The 24,577-nt window shown below is 44.6% G+C and overlaps 1 protein-coding gene across 5 annotated transcripts in view; it reads right to left on the reverse strand.

Moving 5' to 3' along the window:
- Positions 1 to 656: 656 nt before the first annotated feature.
- The window catches only part of actn4 (actinin, alpha 4), a 46,856-nt gene continuing 22,935 nt past the window's right edge, over positions 657 to 24,577 (reverse strand). The window contains exons 2-22 of one of the 5 annotated variants that reach the window (XM_022668350.2): positions 23,687 to 23,801; positions 21,875 to 21,994; positions 18,645 to 18,731; positions 18,387 to 18,474; positions 17,095 to 17,173; positions 16,749 to 16,830; positions 15,873 to 15,958; positions 12,530 to 12,622; positions 11,543 to 11,773; positions 11,284 to 11,431; positions 10,487 to 10,637; positions 10,288 to 10,396; positions 10,056 to 10,196; positions 9,519 to 9,701; positions 9,248 to 9,382; positions 8,920 to 9,099; positions 8,423 to 8,569; positions 6,519 to 6,599; positions 6,015 to 6,080; positions 3,779 to 3,937; positions 657 to 2,767 (exon numbers count right to left, since the gene is read on the reverse strand). In XM_022668350.2, the coding sequence (XP_022524071.1) occupies positions 2,609 to 2,767; positions 3,779 to 3,937; positions 6,015 to 6,080; positions 6,519 to 6,599; positions 8,423 to 8,569; positions 8,920 to 9,099; positions 9,248 to 9,382; positions 9,519 to 9,701; positions 10,056 to 10,196; positions 10,288 to 10,396; positions 10,487 to 10,637; positions 11,284 to 11,431; positions 11,543 to 11,773; positions 12,530 to 12,622; positions 15,873 to 15,958; positions 16,749 to 16,830; positions 17,095 to 17,173; positions 18,387 to 18,474; positions 18,645 to 18,731; positions 21,875 to 21,994; positions 23,687 to 23,801 (2,640 nt within the window). In that variant the 3' untranslated portion in view covers positions 657 to 2,608. Of the gene's footprint in view, positions 2,768 to 3,778; positions 3,938 to 6,014; positions 6,081 to 6,518; positions 6,600 to 8,422; positions 8,570 to 8,919; positions 9,100 to 9,247; positions 9,383 to 9,518; positions 9,702 to 10,055; positions 10,197 to 10,287; positions 10,397 to 10,486; positions 10,638 to 11,283; positions 11,432 to 11,542; positions 11,774 to 12,529; positions 12,623 to 15,479; positions 15,566 to 15,872; positions 15,959 to 16,748; positions 16,831 to 17,094; positions 17,174 to 18,386; positions 18,475 to 18,644; positions 18,732 to 21,874; positions 21,995 to 23,686; positions 23,802 to 24,577 lie in introns of all 5 variants that reach the window. The other 4 variants (XM_022668351.2, XM_022668349.2, XM_049476744.1 and 1 more) reach the window with 4 other exon arrangements.

Here is a 24,577-nt window from a genome sequence, read left to right on the forward strand (position 1 = left end):
TCTGATTTTGCTATTTATAGGTTTATGTTTGAGTAAAATGAACATTGTTGTTTTATTCTATAAACTACAGACAACATTTCTCCCAAATTACAAATAAAAATATTCTCATTTAGAGCATTTATTTACAGAAAATGAGAAATGACTGAAATAACAAAAAAGATGCCGAGCTTTCAGACCTCAAATAATACAAATAAACCAAGTTCATATTCATAAAGTTTTAAGAGTTCAGAAATATTCAATATTTGGTGGAACAACCCTGGTTTTTAATCACAGTTTTCATGTTGTCCTCCACCAGTCTTACACACTGCTTTTGGATAACTTTATGCTGCTTTACTCCTGGTGTAAAAATTCAAGCAGTTCAGTTTGGTGGTTTGATGGTTTGTGATCATCCATCTTCCTCTTGATTATATTCCAGAGGATTTTAATTTGGTAAAATCAAAGAAACTCATCATTTTTAAGTGCTCTCTCATTTGTAACAGAGCTGTATAAATATATATATATTTTAGTATTAATACTGTAACTGGGTCCGTTACTCACCTCCTGAAGCGTGAGCACCACCTGCTGGCCGCAATGTGAACTGCATCAACTGAACATACCTCATTCACTCCTCCTCCTGCTTGTGGGCGGAGTCAGTAAATAAAGGGGCGGAGTCAGGCTGATGTTTTATAAGGAAACTTTATGTGTGCATGTGAAACTCACTTTTCATTGTTGAGACAGAAAGCAGTTTCAGTACAGCAGATAAGGTCTGATATTAAAGAGTACAAAACAAATCATCACCACTCCAAATCTCCACCCGCCACAGGAAACAGCAGGCCATTGGTCCGAGTGTGTTTAACCCCTCCCCCTCCGAGCGTCTGATCTCTCACACTCACACACACGCACGCACACACTCGCGCACACTCACACACACACTAACACACACTCTCTAACACACACACACCCCGTCTTCACCGTCGCTTCAGTCGGACTCCTCCTCTGCGGATTATAAGCGATGTTGGTCGATGTTGGAATATAAATGATTGCATAGATTAATAAACGATAATTCTCTCAGTGATTAATTAATTAAGACAGAGTGGAATGTTGGTTAAGAGCCGCTCGGCTCTCAGATCTGCTCTTCTTTCTTTTCTTTTCTTATTTTTCTTTTGTTTATTCTTTTTAATGTTAATTTGATCTGTAATTCGGGAGAATTCATACCGGGTGAAGCGGACGTGATTGGTTAATAAAGGGAGGTTTAAACTGAAGCTAAAAGCTGTAAACGGGTTTTGTGCTTATAGATAGATAGATATATAAATGGAGAGAGAGATAGAGAAATATAGCGCCACCTATCGAGCCCAAAAAAAGGAGACTAAAATCCAACCAAACCGTTCGAGCGTTTGATCCACACGATCGATCTTCATTAATCTGCAGGATTAAAGCGCTAGTCTGATCTGAGAGCCGTAACACTGAACCCTGCGGACTCGCAATTAAACCGCTTTAATTTCTTTAATCGTACTGAATAATAATGAGTATGTACAGCACGGAAACCCACCCACTCAGAAACTGCTGAAATAATAATAATAATAATAATAATCATCATAAAAATGGGGAAAAGCTGAGGTTGGAGATCAGAGGTCCAGCTCTCTGGCTAAACGGGAATCTTCTGTTAAACGTCTTTATTTTACGCTTATTTATTTATTTCCTTCTACTGACACTAAACCTGTCCACCTACCGGCTGATCAATCATCAATAATCATCAATCATCATCATCAATATCACAACTCACCCCAAAAAAAACAACAAAAAAAACCCCACCCACTTAAACCCCCCCCCACCCCCACCCCATTCCCAACCAGGCAACGGCGAACGAAATGAGCTAGCGTGATTAGCGGGAATGCTATATTAGCCTGCGCCCCCTGCTGGATCAGAGGGTGAATTACGTCAATAACGCGTTTTTTGTCGTTTCGAAAACTTCAGGAAACAGAACAGAAGGCAAACAGAAAAACCCAGATTCTATAAGCACCAACTTCTTCTTCCACACTAATTTAAACTATTTCAGCTTTTATTTATTTATTCATTTATTTAACTCGAGTTTATTTCATTCTTTATTTATTCGTTTAAGAACCGTTGATCCGATTCTTCCGATCGTCAGCAGATCGATCGACTCGAATTTGAACATATTCTTTTATTTATTCTTCTGCTGGTGACAAATCTCAAACTAATCAAAGACTAAACGAAACTGAATAAACTCGTCATTAGTTTTTCATTGAGGACTATTAAAGAGAAAAACAAACAAAAAAAAAAAAAACATTAATAAACTCAGAGAAGCGTGAGCTCGTATCTCCGTCTCCTCCTGCGCCGACCCCACGACCTTCTGCACCTGCAAAAATCCAACAAGCCCCGCCCCCACTTTATACCCCTCCCACCCAACCCACAGACGTATCTTGGCCCCGCCCCTTCAGGTGTGCTTTAAAGTCCCGTTTCCGGCTCCTCCCCTCCTCCTCTCCGAACAGCGCCCCCCTCAGGTCAGCTGGCCACGCCCACCTGCACAGCGAATCGGAGGAGGGGCCGGCGAGTAGCGCGAGAGTGCGGTCGAGAGAGAGTGAGAGAGAAAGAGAGAGAGACGAGGGGCTTAGAGGTCGCTCTCTCCGTAGAGAGCGGTGGAGAAGGACATGTAGTCCAGAGCTCCCGGTACCGCGTCCGGACCGGCGTACGGAGCCATGCGGCCAATACAGTACTCCGCCTGATCCGGCGGCAGCTCCCGCCGCAACTCCTCCGCCGTGATGTAGTTCTGCTCAGAGAGAGAGAGACAGAGAGAGAGAGACAGGAGAGAGAGAGAGAGAGAGGAGAGAGAGAGTAACAAGAGAGAGACAGAGAGAGAAAGAGAGAGAGAGACAGATGATGATCAGGTGTGTGGACGGTGGAGTGGGTGGATGCTGGTGTTTCAGGGAGTATATTTTTTATTATTTTCTGATCCGGACAGAAAAACTCCAACCGTTCCTATACGTCACAATCAAGACCGCACCTACCTTCTGTATTTTTTGCACTATAAGAAGCATTGGATTATAAGATGCATTATGTGACACTAGTAGGGAACAGGGGTGTCGCCATGTTTTACTTCTAGTTCAGGAGGATTCATCGATGAGTGGTGAAACCAGTAAAGCGAAGCTAATCTAAGTAAACAAAACTGTAATTCATAAAGAATTTTTTAAAATAATTTAAACGAGTGCTGGATGATAATCTACACAGATTTATCTCCTGAAAATTTGGGTGAGAAAAGAGCTTCTTTTTATTTACAGTAAGCTTAGATTTACAGATTTCCACTAAAGCTGGAGCATTAGCATTAGCAGCTAACTGCTAATGCCGCCTGACAGCGCTACACTGAGGAACCCTGAGTGTTACGGTAACCCAGGGTGATATTACCTAGCCGTTCATCCCACGTAACTTGTTTTAACATGATAAAAACACAGACTACAGTTCGATATACTCACCTCAAGAGTAAGCGCTTAGCGTGATTAGCGGCTAATGCTAATGCTGCTCAAGTCTGGATGCTGGAGAACTAAACTGAATCTCCTGTATAACTCTGTACTCCTTAATACCTGACTGATAGAATTCATACATAAGGAGCACCAGATTATAAGCAGCTCTGGATTTTAAATGCAGTTTATAGTGCAAAAAATACGGTATTTATTCTGTAGATAGCCCCGCCTTAAACAAAACAGCCTTTACTGTGGTAGGATAAGTGGGGGCGGGGTTTTACTGTGGTAGGCTGGTGGGGGGCGGGGCTTATTGATGAGGGTACCTTGTCTCCAGCCAGGATCTTGAAGGAGGCGATGACCTGGTCGGCGGTGTCGGTATCCGTGGTTTCGCGGGACATGAAGTCGATGAAGGCCTGGAACGTCACGGCGCCGCTGTTGTTCGGGTCCACGATGCCCATGATACGAGCAAACTCAGCGTCGCCCTGGAAACAGGGGTCAGGAGGTCAACCCAGACCAGGAGGAGGCGGGACTAACTCACTCTAATCTAAAACTTTACAGCTAATAAACCAACCAATACAGCTAATAATATCATATAAATAAATATAAAAATCATAATATATCAATATTACTATTTAAAAACACAATCTACTATAAATAACATAAATACAATATATAAAACACTAATAATCAATTTCAAATCAATACACCCACTAATAACACACAAACACCACTATATACACACAATATAACACTATACATACAATATACACACTAATAACACACAAACACCACTATATACACACAATATAACACTATACATACAATATACACACTAATAACACACAAACACCACTATATACACACAATATACACACTATACATACAATATACACACTAATAACACACAAACACCACTATATACACACAATATACACATTAATTACATACTAACAGATCAGGAGCAGCATAAAGCAGGAGAACACAGAAAGCATGATACACCCGAGAGAGAGAGAGAGAGAGAGAGAAAGGGAGGTGTAGTTAGAGAAAGAGAGAGAGAGAGGGAGGTGTAGTTAGAGAAAGAGAGAGAGAGAGAGAGAGAGAGAGGGAGGTGTAGTTAGAGAAAGAGAGAGAGAGAGAGAGAGAGAGAGGGAGGTGTAGTTAGAGAAAGAGAGAGAGAGAGAGAGAGAGAGAGGGAGGTGTAGTTAGAGAAAGAGAGAGAGAGAGAGAGAGAGAGAGGGAGGTGTAGTTAGAGAAAGAGAAAGAGAGAGAGAGAGAGAGGGAGGTGTAGTTAGAGAAAGAGAAAGAGAGAGAGAGAGAGAGAGAGGGAGGTGTAGTTAGAGAAAGAGAAAGAGAGAGAGAGAGAGAGAGAGGGAGGTGTAGTTAGAGAAAGAGAAAGAGAGAGAGAGAGAGAGAGGGAGGTGTAGTTAGAGAAAGAGAAAGAGAGAGAGAGAGAGAGAGAGGGAGGTGTAGTTAGAGAAAGAGAAAGAGAGAGAGAGAGAGAGGGAGGTGTAGTTAGAGAAAGAGAAAGAGAGAGAGAGAGAGAGAGAGGGAGGTGTAGTTAGAGAAAGAGAGAGAGAGAGAGAGAGAGAGAGAGAGAGAGAGAGAGAGGGAGGTGTAGTTAGAGAAAGAGAAAGAGAGAGAGAGAGAGAGGGAGGTGTAGTTAGAGAAAGAGAGAGAGAGAGAGAGAGAGAGAGAGAGAGAGAGAGGGAGGTGTAGTTAGAGAAAGAGAGAGAGAGAGAGAGAGAGAGAGAGAGAGAGGGAGGGAGGTGTAGTTAGAGAGAGAGAGAGAGAGAGAGAGGGAGGGAGGTGTAGTTAGAGAAAGAGAGAGAGAGAGAGAGAGAGAGGGAGGTGTAGTTAGAGAAAGAGAGAGAGAGAGAGAGAGAGAGGGAGGTGTAGTTAGAGAAAGAGAAAGAGAGAGAGAGAGAGAGGGAGGTGTAGTTAGAGAAAGAGAAAGAGAGAGAGAGAGAGAGAGAGGGAGGTGTAGTTAGAGAAAGAGAAAGAGAGAGAGAGAGAGAGGGAGGTGTAGTTAGAGAAAGAGAAAGAGAGAGAGAGAGAGAGAGAGGGAGGTGTAGTTAGAGAAAGAGAAAGAGAGAGAGAGAGAGAGGGAGGTGTAGTTAGAGAAAGAGAAAGAGAGAGAGAGAGAGAGAGAGGGAGGTGTAGTTAGAGAAAGAGAGAGAGAGAGAGAGAGAGAGAGAGAGAGAGAGAGAGAGAGAGAGAGAGAGAGAGGAGGTGTAGTTAGAGAAAGAGAAAGAGAGAGAGAGAGAGAGGGAGGTGTAGTTAGAGAAAGAGAGAGAGAGAGAGAGAGAGAGAGAGAGGGAGGTGTAGTTAGAGAAAGAGAGAGAGAGAGAGAGAGAGAGAGAGAGAGAGAGAGGGAGGGAGGTGTAGTTAGAGAGAGAGAGAGAGAGAGAGAGGGAGGGAGGTGTAGTTAGAGAAAGAGAGAGAGAGAGAGAGAGAGAGGGAGGTGTAGCTAGAGAAAGAGAGAGAGAGAGAGAGAGGGAGGGAGGTGTAGTTAGAGAAAGAGAGAGAGAGAGAGAGAGGGAGGTGTAGTTAGAGCAGTACCAGGTTGGTCCCAGTGGAAATGAGCAGTGCGCGGAAATCGTCCGAGTCCATGACGCCCGTTCGCTTCTGACCCGCGGGAGGATGGAGGGATGAGGAGGAAGAAGAGGGGGATGAAGGGATGAAGGGAGGGAGGCAGCCAGACAGCAGGGGGGCAGGCGAGACAGACGGAGCGATAAAGATGAGATACAGAGAGAGAGAGATAGAGAGAGAGTGTGCATATAAAGAGAGAGGGATAGAGAGATAGAGGGATAGAGGGATGAAGGAGGACAGTAAAGTTGATGGATGACAAAAAAAAAGGAACAGAAAAAGAGAAGCAGCGTTAAGAGAGACGTCACATGACCACGCCACGCTCGGAGCCGGCCAGCGGGGGCGCTGTGGGGGCGCTAGCGGCGGGTGATGGAGTGATAAACGAGTGGAGGATAAACGAGTGCAGAAACGCATTCAGCAGCCCAGCAACACCCATCCCTCGCTCGCCCTCTCCCCCCCCCTCTCTCTCTCTCGTACCTGTTTGTTGTTCTCCACGTCGTACCCCAAGCTGATCAAACACGCCTTAAACTCCTCGGCCTGCAGCGCGCCGCCGTGATCCTGCAGCCGGGCAATCACAGCACACCAACACCGCGGGGGGCGGAGCAGTCAGAATGGGTGGAAGATGGTTATGGATGGAGGTGGGTGTGGCCACGAAATCACATGACGTCACATCACAACAGCACAGCATGCATGGACGTGGATGAAACCAACCAACCAGCAAACAAACAAACAAAGAAAAAAAGGGGCGGAGACAAAACAAGACAGATGTCAAAAAAAAAGGAAAGACAAACATGATGGGACAAAATAATGGAAACGAATGTGAATGAATCTGAGTGATCATGTTACCACACTAACTCAAGTCTGATTTTACTCGTCTGAATGCAATTAACCGCTAAAGGGGCGGGGCCAGCTTAAATAATGTATTTAAATTAGTTCAATAACTGCTTAATTGAGATATTAATTAAAGGAAATTAAAAGAACAGTTCAAGGCTTTTCTAACAACTTTTTTTTCTAGTTTCTTACCTTTTTAAAAAAATACCACTTTATTTATTATCTGTATCGATTATTAAAATAGAATATTTATAGATTTATAGACTAAATATGTTGCATCATTAGAGTAAAGCCACGCCCTCTTGGGGAAAATTTTTAAATAGCGTATTTTTAGCAAGGTTTATTTATTTATAACTTTCTCTATACACTGGTGGGCGTGTCCTCTTATACCCTGGTGGGCAGAGCTTCCTCAGCAGTGTGAGGTGTTTAATGGGAGGATGTGATTGGAGGATGTGTGGGATGGTGTGGTGAAGATGGTGAAGAAGGGGGAGGAGTCTGGCTCGGTTCTGCACTGTACCCCCTCACTGAGGAACTATCTAGAACCGGGTTCTTCAGTTCTATCTGAGTCTGGTGATGTTCCTCCTCAGCAGGTTTAACAGTTTAATTGAGGTTCAGGATGAAAATCAGACTAAACTAAATCTTCTCATGTCAACATTTACTCAACATTTACTCAACATTTACTCAATTCATCCACCCAATCTTACAGCTGGAGCACGACAGAGACAAATTATACAAACTACACATATATTTACATATATTCTACATATAAATAATCACATACATATATACAGCTCTGGAGAAAAAAATAAGAGAGCACCTAAAAATGATGATTTTCTTTGATTTTATCAAATCTCTGGAATATAATCAAGAGGAAGATGGATGATCACAAACCATCAAACCACCAAACTGAACTGCTTGAATTTTTACACCAGGAGTAAAGCAGCATAAAGTTATCCAAAAGCAGTGTGTAAGACTGGTGGAGGAGAACATGATGCTAAGATGCATGAAATAAACTGTGATTATAAACAACCAGGATTATTCCACCAAATATTGATTATTTCTGAACTCTTAAAACTTTATGAATATGAACTTGTTTTCTTTGCATTATTTGAGGTCTGAAAGTCATTTCTCATTTTCTGTAAATAAATGCTCTAAATGAGAATATTTTTATTTGGAATTTGGGAGAAATGTTGTCTGTAGTTTATAGAATAAAACAACAATGTTCATTTTACTCAAACATAAACCTATAAATAGCTAAATCTATGGAACTGATTCAGAAACTGAAGTGATCTCTTATTTTTTTCAGAGCTGTATTTTCAGTAGTAATAGTAAATATTCTAGATAATAATGTTTATCAGGGTTACTGTAAGCGTATTATTATATAACAGGTGATATATAACAATAATGATGAATATGTTTTCTGTAAGCGTCTGATTGCAGTAGTATGTGTATGATTACTGTGTGCACTGTATAGTGATAATAGTGATATTAGTGATAATAGTGATAATAGTGTATTAGTGTAAGCGCTGTACGGTGGGGGAGTTCCTGACCTTGTCGAAGTGGTTGAAGGACGTTCGGTACTCGTGGAGCTGTTCCTGGCTGATGCCCTTGGCGTCGCGGGTGAGGATCTGGTTCTCAATCTCGTTGATGGTTCGAGCGATGGTGGTGAGGAGCTGCTCCCAGCCCACGCGCAGGTGCTGCACAACACAACATACACACACAATATACATATTATTTTTCTCTATAAATTTACCAATAATTTTATTAACAAATGGCGTTTTTACACTTGAAAGTCTCAGTACTTAGCTTTGTGTGATCCAGTCAGATTTGGTTTCACACTGCAGGTTAATGACAGACTAAAGAAATGTTCTACATCCTGTCGTCACCAACTACGAAGTATCTTTATACTTAATATTAATAATTGGATTGCTCTGTCAGACTGTGTCTCTTTTCTTCAATTTGTACCATTAATTTACCAACAAATTCAACAATAAATTTACTAATAAATTCACAACCAAATTTACTAAAATGCTATGTATTTCAGTACCTCCATGGTGTAGGCGGTGTACTTGTTGTCGAATATGAGAGCCTCCTGGATGAGCTGGTGATTTCCCTCCAGCTGGTCGATGTTGGGTTTGTAGTCGATGATGCTCTGCTCGTACTGCCGCAGGTGGGTCAGCTGATCCTCCAGAGTTCCATTCATCTCTATAGATATCCTGCCGATCTCCTGCACACACACACACACACACACACACACACACAATTTAACAGGGTAAAAGTCCGTAGAGAAAAGGAATAAACCTGATGGAACAGGCGCTCATCAGAGCTTTGGTACTGTGACGGCTCGAGATCAGGTGACCCTGATCCTGACTGACCTCCATCTTGTTCTGGATCCAGGGTCCGACAATGTTGGCCTGGTTGGCGAATTGGCGCCGGAGGTGGTCGTTGGACTGCTGGCGGGCGAGCTCCTCCTGCAGCGCCTGGTCTCGCTGAGGAACCAGCTTCTGCACCTGCACACAGCCGCCACAGGGGGGAGACATTCTCCATCATCTCCATCACACACACAGTACTCAATCACATCTATCACAACCATCACAAGAATCAAAGTAACAGCCACAGGGGGTGTCACACCCCTCGGTATCATACCTTGTCCCATTTGCTGTCGATGCTGCTGGGGGTGATGGTGGTGTAGGGGTTGGTTCCTGCCAGTTTGATGCCGTTGTACTGGGCAATCTTCTGGACCTCGGCCTGGATGGCCTGAATGGCCTCGCGCTCCTTATTGGCCTCGGGAAGAGTAGCTTTAAACTGTTCATGAGCTGTGATCAAACCCTGCAACCGGGAGAGAAACATCAACAACACTCAGAGACAGAATCAACCAGAGGCAGACTGAGGAAGTCAGGAGCAGAAAGAGGGATACAGGGACAAATAGAGGCAGAAGGAATCCTTTAAAGGCAGAAAAAGAGATTAAGGGAGAGACAAGACCAGTAACCGGCATTCAGTGCCAGATAAACGCAGTCAGGGTCTGATAGATGCAGTCAGAAACCACTCATGGACCAACAGGTTAAATTAGTGGTAGTCAGGTCAGGGCCAAAGGCAGCTAGAATTAGTTACTTTAGAGGCAAGAAGTGCCAGTAATTAGAAGTAGAAGTAGCTAAAGGCAGTTAGAAGGCGGGGCTACAGTACCTGGATCTCCTCGATGTTGTGGACGATGAACATGTCCTGCAGGTCCTCCATCGCTCCTTCCATCCAGTTGTTGAAAGGCGCCGCCCTCTTGGCGTACTCGAGGTACAACTCATCAATCGACTCCAGCTGTTTCTCCGTCCTCTGCACACACACACACACACAAACACAATGTGTGTTAATGTAAGCAGTGTGAGTGTACGAGTGTGAGTATACGAGTATGAGTAATGTGTACCTCCAGGGACTCCCTGCGGCTCTGTGTGAGAGATCCCAGGACGTCCCACTGCTCACAGATCTTCTGACAGCGGGCGTTTACACTCGGGGAGTCATAGTAGTCCAGTTCACTATAACACACACACACACACAGGTTTAATACACTAGCTACATCACTCTTCTCTCTGAGGTTTTGATAATGATCTTGGAGTCTCTCTCACTTCAGCTCCTGTGCGATTGCGGCGATCTGCTCCACGCGGTCCTGGTGGGCGGCGAGGTCGCTCTCGAACGCTTCGTGTTTCTTCAGCAGAGCTTTGATCTCCGACAGAGACGCCGTCTCGTAGTCCTTCTGCGTCAGCATCGCCTCCTTACCTGTATACAGTTCAGCTCAGAGTCAGTATTAAATAACATACAAACACTTGCACAAACACTCTCGCACAAACAAACACACTCGCACAAACACACTCGCACAAACACACTCGCACAAACACACTCGCACAAACACACTCGCACAAACACACTCGCACAAACACACTCGCACAAACACACTCGCGCACAAACAGACTCGCGCACAAACAGACTCGCGCACAAACAGACTCGCGCACAAACACTCGCGCACAAACACTCGCGCACAAACACTCGCGCACAAACACTCGCGCACAAACACTCGCGCACAAACAATCGCGCACAAACACCACCAATGCTGACTGTTGATGGTCAGGTTTGAGTATAAGGGTCTTGTGCTTTCAGCTCTACAGTCCTGCCTGTGACCTGGACTGAAGAGTTCACAGTGTAAACTGCAGGTGTGATTGATGATCTCATACAGTGAGAGTCGGTCACTCCTAGTAGTGATAGGAGGAACATTACTAACGGTGATCTCAGTGATCTGTGCAGAACATCCTGCAGTTACATGTGTTGCTGCCTCTCATGCAGAACTTCCAGCTGAAAGCAGAACCTTATAACTCTACTTGTGATGTGTTTGAAGGGTGTGACGGATCTGGACAGGGTTCTGAATTACCGTCAGTCCAGCTCTCGTGGATGGTGGCTTTTTGGCGGAACTTCTCGGCAAGGTGGTCGAGTCTCTCCAGACGGCGGATCTCGTTCAGCAGCCACTCCTCATAACCCTTCTCCGCCCCCTCCAGCTTATGCCACGCCCCATTTATGTCCTAACCAGAAGGAACATGCATTAAAATTACCACTGCATAACACACGGGTATAGTGTGTGTTATTAAAGATCTGTGTGTGTGAGTGTGTGTATTTGTTTATGTATATCTCACCGACACCATGCGTCCCTCCGAGGGCATGAAGGCGGGGCGGTTGCTGAGGCGGAGCTTGGTCTGCAGGGTGTTGAAGTTGATCTCCAGCTGGCACTTCTCCTGGACTTTGGGGGGTTTGTGGACGCGACGGTAATCCCGGAAATCCTCCAGCTTCTGCTGCATCTCCGCCATCGTCTTCTCCGGTGCTCGGTTCTCCAACCACGGGATCGTCCTGCGGATCCACTCTAGCAGCTACACACACACACACACACACACACACACACACACACACACACACACAGGAATGTTAAAATGAGAATAATATATCAGTTTTATTATTTACCCTTTAGACGTGTTCACACAGCGGGAGGATTCTCAGACGGTGCCGTAAGGCTGTAGATTTACCTGCTGTTACCGGTGTGTTTGTGTATAATAACTGACTAACTGAATAACTGTGCATTTATTTTAATTAATGAGACATGTATTTAAAGTGCAGTACACACAGATACACTAGGGGGCAGTGCAGATCTGCTGAAAGGCCAGAGCCGGTTTATGGGAAGTTAAAAAGCTTTAAAATGGGTTCTGTTTGAGGAAATGAGAACAAATTTCAGTATAAAAAATATCAAACATGTATAAATGTAAAATTTTGCTCATTCGCGCAATAGAAACTCATTCATTTTACACTGACTCAGGAGCGCCCTCTAGTGTCTGATAAACCCAGAATACATTCTCTAATGGGTATTCTCCTCTATAGGAGTTCACTGGGGTACAGCTGGTTGTTTAAATATACAGGATTTGGCTACATATCAAGTATATCTCTAGCTTTAGACTCTCGCACACATGCGCACTCTCGCACAGAGAGCACTCTCGCACACAAACACATTTTCGCACAGGCGCACTTTTGCAGAGCAAGCAAATCTAGCACAGGCGTACACACTCTCACAAAAAGTGTTCTCGCACACGCATGCTCTCTCTCTCACACACTCGCACACAGGCTTGCATACTCACATCGCTGGCCAGCTTCTCGTAGTCCTCCATCAGATGCTCGTTCTCCTGATTGACGGCCAGAACCTTGCAGATCCTATTGGCCGCCGTCTCAGCCTATCAGAGAGCAGCACAGTCAGTAAACAAACACACACTCCACTTTCCCAGCCCTGAACTGGACCAATCACCTGACCAGCAGGTCAGTGTTCCTACACCTGAACTACAGACTGTGTTTGTGTGTGTGTAGGTTATTAGTGTGATGTTGATGTGTGTATTACTGTGTTTCCACCCAAAAACTTTTACACACAGTGCTGCAACCAATCAGATGCTGTCATAACATTAATTAGCAAGATTAGCATTAGCAGCTAAAGATACAGGCATTCAGACAGTCAGCATGCTAATGTTAGATACAAACGGTGTCCTTCAGGAGTTCTATACTGCAGACACTGGAAAGGACTTCTTTTTAGAACCACAAAAAAACATTATAGGGATGCACCGAATATCTGGCAACCAAAAATATTGGTTAAAGTCATGATTAAAATGACACTGCAGTGGTAAATGTATGATAAAAATAGCACTGATGAGTTAGGACTATAGAACAGAACTACAGAGGTAAATTTTATCTGAGGTAAATATTTGATTATAATTGCAACATTGCAACTACAGTAGCACTACTGAGGTAAATGTATGAATATAATAGCACTGCTGAGGTAAATGTATAATAAGAATAGAACCACTGAGGTAAAAATATGATTAATTTAATTTCGATGCATCCCTAAGACATATATAACCCTTTAGTCTCACAAGCCAGACATCTGAACTTCCTTCTTCAGGAGAACGGGCCCTTTGACTGACATGCACAGCGACCAATCACAGGCCGTTGTTTGATTCATTGACATTCTGGAGACTTTATGAGCTCTTCAGCATTCTAAAGAGATGGCAAAAGTCATGGGACACGATACCATTTCTGACGTGGTGTTTTCTGATTGTCCTCAGGTGAATGTCTCACCTGGTTCAGGTGTGCTGCAGGAGGTAAAGTTACTCAGATCAGTGCTGTGTGAAAGTTTCAGTGTGTAACTCAACCTCACACTCAGTGATCAATTAGCGCACACACACACACACACACACCCCGAGTGACCACAGTGCATCACACTCCAGGGTACGGTCACGGCTACAGTTCTGGGACAGGCTGGTGGTGCAGCATGCTAACTGCAGCATTAGTAAGTAGGTGGGTGGAGCCTAACTTCATGCTGCAGAACCACAAACCCAGGCATTCTATAGTACCAGCGCCAGCCCGGTTCCACAGGGGTCCTACAGCCTGAACTACACACTGAAATACAGAGAACCCACATCTCAGCTACAGGAACACTGCAGAACCACAGCGTCCCACAGCATCACTGTACACAAACCCCGCCCCCTCCCCCGAACACAAACCCCGCCCCCTCCCCCGAACACAAACCCCGCCCCCTCCCCCGAACACAAACCCCGCCCCCTCCCCCGAACACAAACCTCGCCCCTCCCCCGAACACAAACCCCGCCCCCTCCCCCGAACACAAACCCCGCCCCCTCCCCCGAACACAAACCCCGCCCCAACCTAAACTCAAACCCCGCCCCCTCCCCCGAACACAAACCCCGCCCCAACCTAAACTCAAACCCCGCCCCAACCTAAACTCAAACCCCGCCCCCTCAGATTGATGATCATAATGTAGACTGATATTAAACAGTGCAGTAAATGTCAGGTCTGAAGTGCAACTTAAAAAATAATTTGAATACATAAAACATAATTCCCATAATTCCCAGGGCAGAGTTTCCCACAGACATTACACCAGAGCATCATGGTATAGGATGTCCCAGTTAGACTCTCCCTGCAGTACTGAATAATCAGACTAAATAATCAAACGGAAAAATTGGACTGAATAACCAGACCAAATAGACAGAATAGTCAGACCGATTGCACTGAATAATCGGAACGAATAGCTGAACCGAATAGTCCAATTAATCAGACTGACAGAAAAAGTGCAACCGCAGAATAACAGACTGGGACTTTTCTTTTACTCTCTATCTGCTGTGTCCTGCAGGGGGAGCCGCTGAGGTGTAATGGTTTATGGGAAACCCTGAGAACATCAGAAACATCAGACAGCAGTTAAACATGAGGAAACGGTGTTGAGAAGAGAGCGGAGAAGATCCAGAGCCGACCTTAAAGCGTAACAATGACAAATCCAGTAGGTGAAATGCAGCACACACTCATTACAATTAATTAAAGTAATTAGGAAACAATGGCATTTACATACACTATAATAATCAAGTATTTTAAACCCTACCAAAGTTAAATCTTTCATATAACCATATAAAAGTGTATATATTACTTATACACAGTATTATAATAGACAATGGCATTTCTACTTAAAGGGAACATACTAAACCTGTTTTTACACAAGTCAGAATAAGGTATGTCCATACCGTTTAAGGGTTCAGTCACTTTTATGCAAAAAAGCTGTTGCTGGTCACGCCCCATGTTTACGCCGAGCGTTTACCATACATTAGCAGTGTTAGCTTAGGCTAAAAAGCAAAACATGAACAAGCTAGTTTATGCTTAACTGCCATAGAAGTGCAAAACTCATAATTTGAAAGTTCTTACATCTCCCTCATCTGCTGTTCTGCCGTGGATAGTAGGTACAGATCCCTCCCTCAGAAGAAGTCTGCTGGCTAATCCTGCTGTGTACTGTCTGAGGTTCTCAACCAGCAGACTGTAATGCACTAAATATTTCTGATTTGTACCAACGAGTGTGTGCTGCATTTCACACATCATCGCTACGATAGTTTTAATGTGTCGACAGGTGACCTTCACCCCAGGTGAGTGGCAGGTGTGGAGCGAATGAGCTGCAGGTGAAAGCCGGCCGGACCACCAGCCCCACTGACCACCACTCAGCAGGTCACCGGGGTCGGAGGTCCGGCCCCCCAGAGAGTTCCTCACCTTCTGAGCGCCGGAGAAGGCGTGATAGAAACAGGAGACATACGTCATTATAGCCTTTTCATCCGGCCGCAGCGTACCCACGATATCTACACACAGCCAGCAAGAGGAGAGAAAGAGAGAGAGAGAGAGAGAGAGAGAGAAGCGGTGAAGCAAAGCAACCCAAAGCCTGCGTGTGTTTTAGAGATCAGCCAATGCACAGGGAGAAGTCTGATTGGACCGTGGGCTTCATCAGCCACGCCCACTTTGAAAAAGACGATTGAGGAAGAGTAGGTGGAGCCCCTGCACAATCACCATGGCAACCTCATAAGCCAGAAAAAAGAGCTGCGGAGAAATTCATGCTGGACAGAGCTTCAGTGGGGTTGCCTGGGGGTCGTTACGGGGTTGTTCAGGTACCTTCTGAGCTCCAGAGAAGGCGTGATAGAAACTGGACACATAGGTCATTATAGCCTTCTCATCCGGACGAGCTGTGTTCACAATGTCTGCAGAAAAACAATCGTTAAACACACACACAGGACAAAGACAGAGAGACAGACAGACAGGTAGGACAGACAGACACGTAGGGGGGACATAGGACATAAGACAAGTTATGCGCACACACACACCTATCCTGTACATATAAAACCGGTTTCTGGGCTCTGTTGCTGTGTTTATCTCTGCTCTCTACTCGAGTCCACGTTTGAGACGGTGAGTCATTCAGTGTCAGGAAGCACATAAACGATCTGTTAGAGTAAATCACTGTTTGTAAACAAGCAAAGAACTGCAGTGATCCGGGTCAAAACCTCCCATTCCGTCAGCAGCGGAGCAGCACAGGTTCAGCACCCAAACAGACTATACTAAACTGTTTATTCTGGTACCAATCGGAACGACGAAGCAACTCAGGGGTATAAAACAAAGGCAATCTTGGAGGACTCCAGAGACTCTGAGACTCCAGACTGGAATTTCACGGCACTCAGGGAATTTCACTCCTCACGTTTTTTGAGGGAATTCTGGAAGTCAGGGAAGTTTTGGGGGATGTTGAGGGAACTCTCAAAGTTCTTGAGAGACTGGTAGTCAGGAAAATCTTAATCTCCTGGGAATCACTATCTTGAACTTGGGTAGTCAGGGGACTCTGGATTTTAGGGGTCCCAGGTTTTTTGATGGGACTTTCGATTTCAAGATTTCAAGGATTGGTTTGTCAGTGACTCTGCTGCAGTGTTTACATTCTAAATAATGCTACACACATATAAACACACACACACACACACACACATATAAAAATCTACTTCATACCTTCTGCGTCCAACATTTTGGGGATGTCGAGGTATTTCTCAGCCACTTCAAATGCATTGTTCAGATTGGTCACTGGGTCATCCTGCATAAACAAACACAACATCAGTCAAATAAACAGTGAAATATTCAAATATAACACTACATATTAGTACACAAATAATAATAATAATGCTTTTTATAATAATAGTAAAAAGGTCACAATTGTGACGAATCAGTTCGAAGATTTTGAATCACCAGAACATTCAAATGTTGTCTAAATCTATTTAAATTCTAATTAACACTACAGTGAATCATTTACTAAGAATAAATCACTAATTAATAACTATTTGAATAAAATGAAACGAACCTTTCGCAGTTTGTCGTAGTCGATGAGTTCGGGTCGGTGTCTGTGGATCAGAGCGTTGAAGGCGAGTCCATCCTTCCAGCTGCAGAGAGAGAACATCATTACACACTGTATCCAGCAGGGGGCGGAGTTTCAGAATTACATACTGGTTCTGAACAGTACTGATCCATTAATGAAGTTCCAGTGTGATTCTGACCAGAGCAGGTAAACTGACCCGCTTTAACCCGTTACATCCTCTAACTGCTTAAATAAATACATACTGGAGAACACACACACACACACACACTACACACTACACACACACTACACACACACTACACACACACTACACACACACTACACACACACACTACACACACACACTACACACACACTACACACACACACTACACACACACACTACACACACACACACACACTACACACACACACTACACACACACTACACACACACTACACACACACTACACACACACTACACACACACTACACACACACTACACACACACTACACACACACACTACACACACACACTACACACACACTACACACACACTACACACACACACTAAACACTACACACACACTACACACACACACTACACACACACACTAAACACTACACACACACTACACACACACACACACTACACTACACACACACACACTACACACACACACACACACTACACACACACACACACACTACACACACACACACACACACTACACACACCTCGGTTGTGCGTGAGCTGAATCAGGGCATGTGTACACAAGATGGTAATCAGGACTCTGATTCAGTCTAATCTCTGCAGTTCACCTGAACTGGGATCAGGTTCACTGTTTGTGGTTTTATGCAAATCAGCAGCAGAGCTCAGGATCTGCTGAACCTCCGAGCTGAAGACTCAGGAACTACAGAACCGGATCCTCTGCTCCCAGCAGGACTGATTTCTGCTGAAGGGTCATCAATAACTCAGAGCTACTGATACATTGAACTCAAGGGTCTCCTGCTTTCACTTCCTCAGGTCTTTAGAACCTTCCTGAGGTTCACAGAGCTGATCTGGTAGAGTACGGTGGAGGTCTGGTGGTTGTGTAAATGGTGTACGGCAGTGTTCAAGGGTGTCTTGGAGGTTATGCAAGGTGTATGGAGGTGCCTGGTGGCATTAAAAGGGAATTTGCTGGTCTGTTCGGTGGAGTTTTGATGGTTGAGTAAAATGTACGTTGGCATTTTGGTGGTTGTGCAAGGTAGGTATATGTTGGTGTACAGATAGTGACCGTGTTTGTGGAAGTGTACCTGATGTGGAAGTTCTGCACGTTTACGTTTTTGTAAGGAGCGGTCTTCCTCTGACACCACAGCAGCAGACCTTCTTTAGCCGAGGTTTCTACAGAGAGAGAGTAACTTTATTAACACTTTACTACAGATACGAAAAAATTAGCTTTACATCACAATCAACGTTCATCAGGAGACATTCACTGACTGAAACGCTGTAAATGCAGAATCTCTACAAGCTGAAGAAAAAGAGAGAGAGAGTAATAAAGTGTAGACGCTCACCCTCTACTGAGATGTCCTGGATGGCGAAGCGGAGGATGATGGTCCAGATCATTCCCAAAGTCATCTTAGCATTTCCATCCACAATTTCTGCACAAACACACATCACACAGTTCTAAACATATAATAAACTTAAACAATGGGCACAAATCACTGTCCGAAGTACTGAGATAAATTAAGAGCATTAACAACTCATCAACTGCATCACAAGAAATCAATCACTCCAACTCATCTCAGAGATCAGAATTAAGCCATTTAATTTTAAAATATGTAATACATTGATTTCAAAGCTAATCCAAAGAAACAATAGCCAGAGCTGGGCGAGATGAACACAGATCATTTTTAGGGATTTTTTAAGACGCTCAATGTCTTCAACATTTCTTTCATGGAAAGTGGAAGTGGTGGAGTCACATGCTGTAACTGTGTGGTATTTTGTAGGGCTGGGGCGACGCGTCGACATAATCGACGTCATCGATTACGAAAATACATCGATTTGCATAACGTGCGTCGGCGCGTCGTAAATATGTTAATTAACACGGTAACATAGAAGCATAGAACTATTATTTAATTAAAATGATTTTTAAGAACAGCTAAACACAGTTCTGCAAGTCAAACGCGGAGGAGTTCACGTGCGAGAGAGAGAGAGAGAGACACACACACACACAGAGAGAGAGAGAGAGAGAGAGAGAGACACAGAGAGAGAGAGAGACTCTCTGCTGAATCTGACTCCCGCTTCGCGGACAGAATCGGCACAACACCCCCGCTGTAGAACTGCGGTAGTGAAAACAGCTACAAAAAAACGCCAGCGGGCATCTAAAGTTTGGGAGCATTTCACGCAAAAGGGCAACAATGTGGTCCTCTGCCATATGTGCAAAAGGAGCACTTGAAGCGCAAACATCCAGGAGCACTATGTCAACAGGGTCACACAGTAAGTTACCGTTTACATCAGGGTCTCCGCGGGTGTCCTTAAAAAGACTTAAGGCTGTCTACCAAAGGTTTTAAACCTGCCACAGGCAGAAATTATACATTTTTGGTTTATATTTGTGCATGGCATTTCGCAGTTTCCAGAAACAGTAGCATTATTCATAAGTTCAGGTGTTTAGCTAAGCTAGCTGCCTTAAGTTATTTTAGCGCTGCGGTGTTACACCGTTTTCTGTCACCGTCGGAATTTTGTGACCAGTGCTCACGGTTATGAGCGTTCATTGGCAAAACGGAAGCTTTCTATACCTACACCTTACCCTCAGCCCTAAACTGAACCGTTTTGGCCAGTCGGGGTAAACATTAGAAACGAACACGTTTCGAATCGGCCAGTGCACCGGTCTGCTGAGAACTACTTGCCCGTGGTCACAAAATCTAGCGGTCACAGAAAACAGTGCAACACACGGTTGTGGTGTATGGGAGCTTATCCATTTTTAGCGTTATAGATCTAAACGTGTTGTACATGTAAGTGATTATAAGTGTGGGGTTTGGTTTAGTAGGCTTGTGTTGCTGTTGTTGTTATTATATATAAATATAGTATTTTATCGTTTGCTTTAAAACGTAAAATAATAATTATTTAAATATGTTTCTCAATAAATAGATTAGTCGACTAATCGAAAAAAATAATCGTTAGAATAATCGTTTAAAAAATAATCGTTAGGGACAGCCCTAGTATTTTGCTGTAAAAAGTTGACAAATACATGATCACATGTAGTGAGGGAAGTATTAGCTAAGTTTTAGAGAATTAACAGAATTGCAGAATCTGACCCATCATCTGCTATTTCATTTTTTTTTTATTTAGCTTAAGGTCGTCTGAATATCCTGCTATTCTCTTTTTCCAGTGTGAATTTGGGTCTCCAGCGCTGTATGGTCAGTCTCTTTGCAGTTTGATGTTACTGTGCGCTGTGAGCTCACACTACTGTAAATCTGCAGTGGTGTCGATGTTTGTATGGAGTAAAGAGATTAAAGTGGTTCTCTGAGGACGAGCAGAACAAACAGAACGTTACAGAGAACAGGACAGCGGCCGGAGCATCGCTCATCTTCTGAGCGTCGGTTAAACATGTAGGAGGATCACAAAGGTCAGTTATGTGCGCGCACACACACACACACACACACTGCACAAACGCTTTCCATCCATGTGCGAGACAGACTTGGCAGGAAGTCGTGAAACACAGCGTTTTTGGACAGAAGAATTTCCCATCAGTCTCCAGGCAGGAAATGCTGCACTGCTGTTACGGTTTACATTCAGTTTACACAGTAAATCCAGCAGCTCTCCACACATCTGCGTTACTCACATTCTGGACGTGACTCTGAGGCCTGACCGATGAGAACATCCTGTCAACACTAAGACGTTTAGTACAGTTAAACACGACTCAGACTGCAGGAACTGTGCCTAAACAGAGCTACACTGGACGATACAGTTGGTCGGTGCTCAGTTTTCACACTTCCTGCACTATTCATAAACAGCAGAAACTCAATATTAGTTACCCCAGAGTTACAGTACAGAGTTACCCAAACACAGAGTTACAGAGCAGAGATTTCCTATGCTGCAGATGGGTTTTTTTTAGCCCCGATTCCATAGAATTATCCCTAGATTCAGAGAACAGTTACCCCCCAGCTGCAGAGCCGATGGTTGGTTGGTTGTTGGGGATTTATTGCCACTTCAGCACATAATTGGCTATTTGTGGCATACACATGCTTTTATATATCCACACAGAGCAGTTAGTCAATAGTTCTAGCACGATCAGGGAAATATATTTCGCTACATATGCATAAATTAGGTATTTGAAGGTAAGATGCGATAAGAACTTTAAGATCTTCCCTGGTGGGTTTTTCTTTTCTTGTTAGTCTTATACGGTTTTAGGTGGGACAGTTGAGATGGACGTGTTTCATCGTTACCAGGATGTTGCACGGCTGACAAGATGGTACTTTGTTGTTTGTTATTAAGTGTATATGTGTTAGATTTGAGTGACCTATGCTGCCTGTAGAGTGAAGTTCCCCCAGATCCAAAGCAGAGTTACCTTCAGTTCTTGAGCAAAGTTACCCAGAGCAGAGAATCCTGAGTGGAGTTATTGACCCCTAGTTCCATAATGCAGTGATCCCTACATTCAGAGCACAGTTACCCCCTGTTCTATAATCATCATTATACTAGAATTAAGCTTAGAGGAGTTCAGCCCCACCCACCGTTACAGAAATTACAAGACCCTTAAAAAAAGTGTCTGAATCTATAAACTAAAAAAAATCATTATACATACCCTCAGCTCCAATGGACACCAGTTTGACTCCTTTGCTGGCGATGAAGTCCAGTGCTTTGTTGACGTTGTTGATTTTGTGCACTCTCATCTTCCCTCTCTCAGGCTTGGGTAACCTCTCACCTTTAAACCAACAAACACACTTACTTTAATTACCTCTCCCAGAAGCAAAACACTTAGAGAGCACAGCAAAGATACCCCCAGTTCCAAAAAGGAGTTACTCCTGGTTCCAGAAATTAGGTACTCCCTGTTTTAGAAAGCAGTTGCCCACAATTCCAGGAGGAGTTACCTCCAGTTCTAGAAATGAGTTACCCCCAGTCCCACAGCAGAGTTACCCCCAGTCCCAGAGCAGTTCCCCCAGTCCCAGAGCGCAGTTACCCACAGCCCCAGAGCAGAGTTACCCCAGTCCCAGAGCAGAGTTACCCACAGCCCCAGAGCAGAGTTACCCCCAGTCCCAGAGCAGAGTTACCCACAACTCCAGAGCAGAGTTCCCCGCAGTTACAGAAAGGAGTTACTCCCAGTCCCATAACAGAGGTATCCCCAATTTCAGAAAGGAGTTACCCCCAGTTCCAGGAGAAGTTACCTCCAGTTCTAAAAAAGAGTCACCCCAGTTTCAGGAGTTACCCACAGTCCCAGAGCAGAGTTATCCCCAGTCCCAGAGCAGAGTTATCCCCAGTCACAGAGCAGTTACCCACAGCTCCAGAGCAGAGTTACCCACAGTTACAGAGCAGAATTACCCCCAGTCCCAGAGCAGAATTACCCCCAGTCCCAGAGCAGAGTTACCCCCAGTCCCAGAGCAGAGTTACCCCCAGTCCCAGAGCAGAGTTACCCCCAGTCCCAGAGCAGTTACCCCCAGTCCCAGAGCAGAGTTACCCTCAGTCCCAGAACAGAGTTACCCCCAGTCCCAGAACAGAGTTACCCCCAGTCCCAGAACAGAGTTACCCCCAGTCCCAGAACAGAGTTACCCCAGTCCCAGAACAGAGTTACCCCCAGTCCCAGAGCAGAGTTACCCCCAGTCCCAGAGCAGTTACCCGCAGTTCCAGAAAGGAGTTACTCACAGTTCCAGAAAGGAGTTTCCCACAGTTCCAGATCAAAGGTAGCCCCAGTTCCAGAAAAGAGTTACCCCCAGTTCCAAAAAGGAGTTTTCCCCAGTTCTAGAAAAGAGTTCCCTCCCCAGTTCCAAAAAGGAGTTTTCCCCCAGTTCCAGAGCAGAGTTACCCCCAGTTTTAGAGCAGTTACCCACAGTTCCAGAAAAGAGTTTCCCCCAGTTCTAGAGCAGAGTTACCCCCACTTCCAGAACAGAGGTAACCCCAGTTCCAAAAAGGAGTTAACCTCAATTCTAGAAAGGTGCTACCCCCAGATCTAGAGCAGAGTTACCCCAGTTTCAAAACAGAGTTACCCCAGTTTCAGAACAGAGTTACACACAGTTCCAGGGCACAGTTACCCCAGTTTTAGAGCAGAGGTGCCGCTAGTTTCAGAGCAGAGGTATCTCAGTTCCAGAGGTACCAAGAGTTCAAGGAAAAAAGTTACCCCCCAGATCTAGAGCAGAGTTACCGCAGTTCCAGAACAGTTTTCCCCAGTTTCAGAAACTGGGCAACTGACATCTCAGCTATGAAACTGGGGGTATTTCAGCTATTAAAGTTACCTCGCATATTTTCCTCTAGTTCTAGGCAGAGGTACCCCAGTTTCAGAGATAAGATACCCCCAGTTCCAGAAAGCAGTTACCTCCCAGTTTCATAGCCGAGATGTCAGTTGCCCAGTTGAGTTACTCAGAGTTACAGAGTAGAGTAAATCACGAGAACAGGTCTTTCTTACCTGAGATGACCTCCAGCAGCAGCATGAGCTTCAGGCCGTCTCTGAAATCCTCCTCGATGTTCTCGATTTGTGTTCCCGCCTTACGGAGGTGTGAGTTACACCAGGCCGTGAACGTCTGCAATCAAACCGGAGGTAAGATTAGATAGAGGAAGACCAGGCAGGACTACTGGTCACATATTTCAAATTGTATAATGAGGCTTTGCGCTGACTGCATTTGCCATATTGGTTGTGCTGTTTTTCCCCCCATAAAGGGGAAAAACTGAGGGTCATGGGGTTACAGGAGTAACATTCTGAGCTGAATCTGAACATCAGCAGTTTCTCAAATGTACAGAAAGTATCTTTCAGTTTGGAACAGAATTCTGTGGCATCGGGGGCAAGAAGTGCAGCGCTGCCTTTGGGACGCAGGTAATAAGAACGTTATAGAGCGCCCCCTGTGTGTGCAGCATTACAGTGATACTTAATTACAGTGATATATACTTAATTACTGAATGACATTTAAACTGCAGATTGGTTGCACTTGCTGTTCTGATGGATGGTTGATGCCGTGCTGCTGAAAGGTCAGAGCGTGGTAGGAAAACATTACACACAGCTTAGAATGCTCTTTAACACACACACACACACACACACACACACACACACACACACACACACACACACACACACGCCATCCCTCCCAGTCTCAAATTCTCACTACGTCTTTCCAACACACACACACACACACACACACACACAAAGACTTCATTGAGTTTTGTGAATGAGTCCCTTCAACCCTCTTGTACGACAGGCACCTAGTAGTGACACCACACACACTCAGACCTGTGTGTGTGTGTGTGTGTGTGAGAGAGAGAGAGAGAGAGAGAGAGAGAGAGAGAGAGAGAGAGAGAGAGAGAG

This window comes from Astyanax mexicanus, chromosome 4 (genome assembly GCF_023375975.1).
Source record: "Astyanax mexicanus isolate ESR-SI-001 chromosome 4, AstMex3_surface, whole genome shotgun sequence".
Lineage (NCBI taxonomy): Eukaryota > Metazoa > Chordata > Actinopteri > Characiformes > Acestrorhamphidae > Astyanax > Astyanax mexicanus.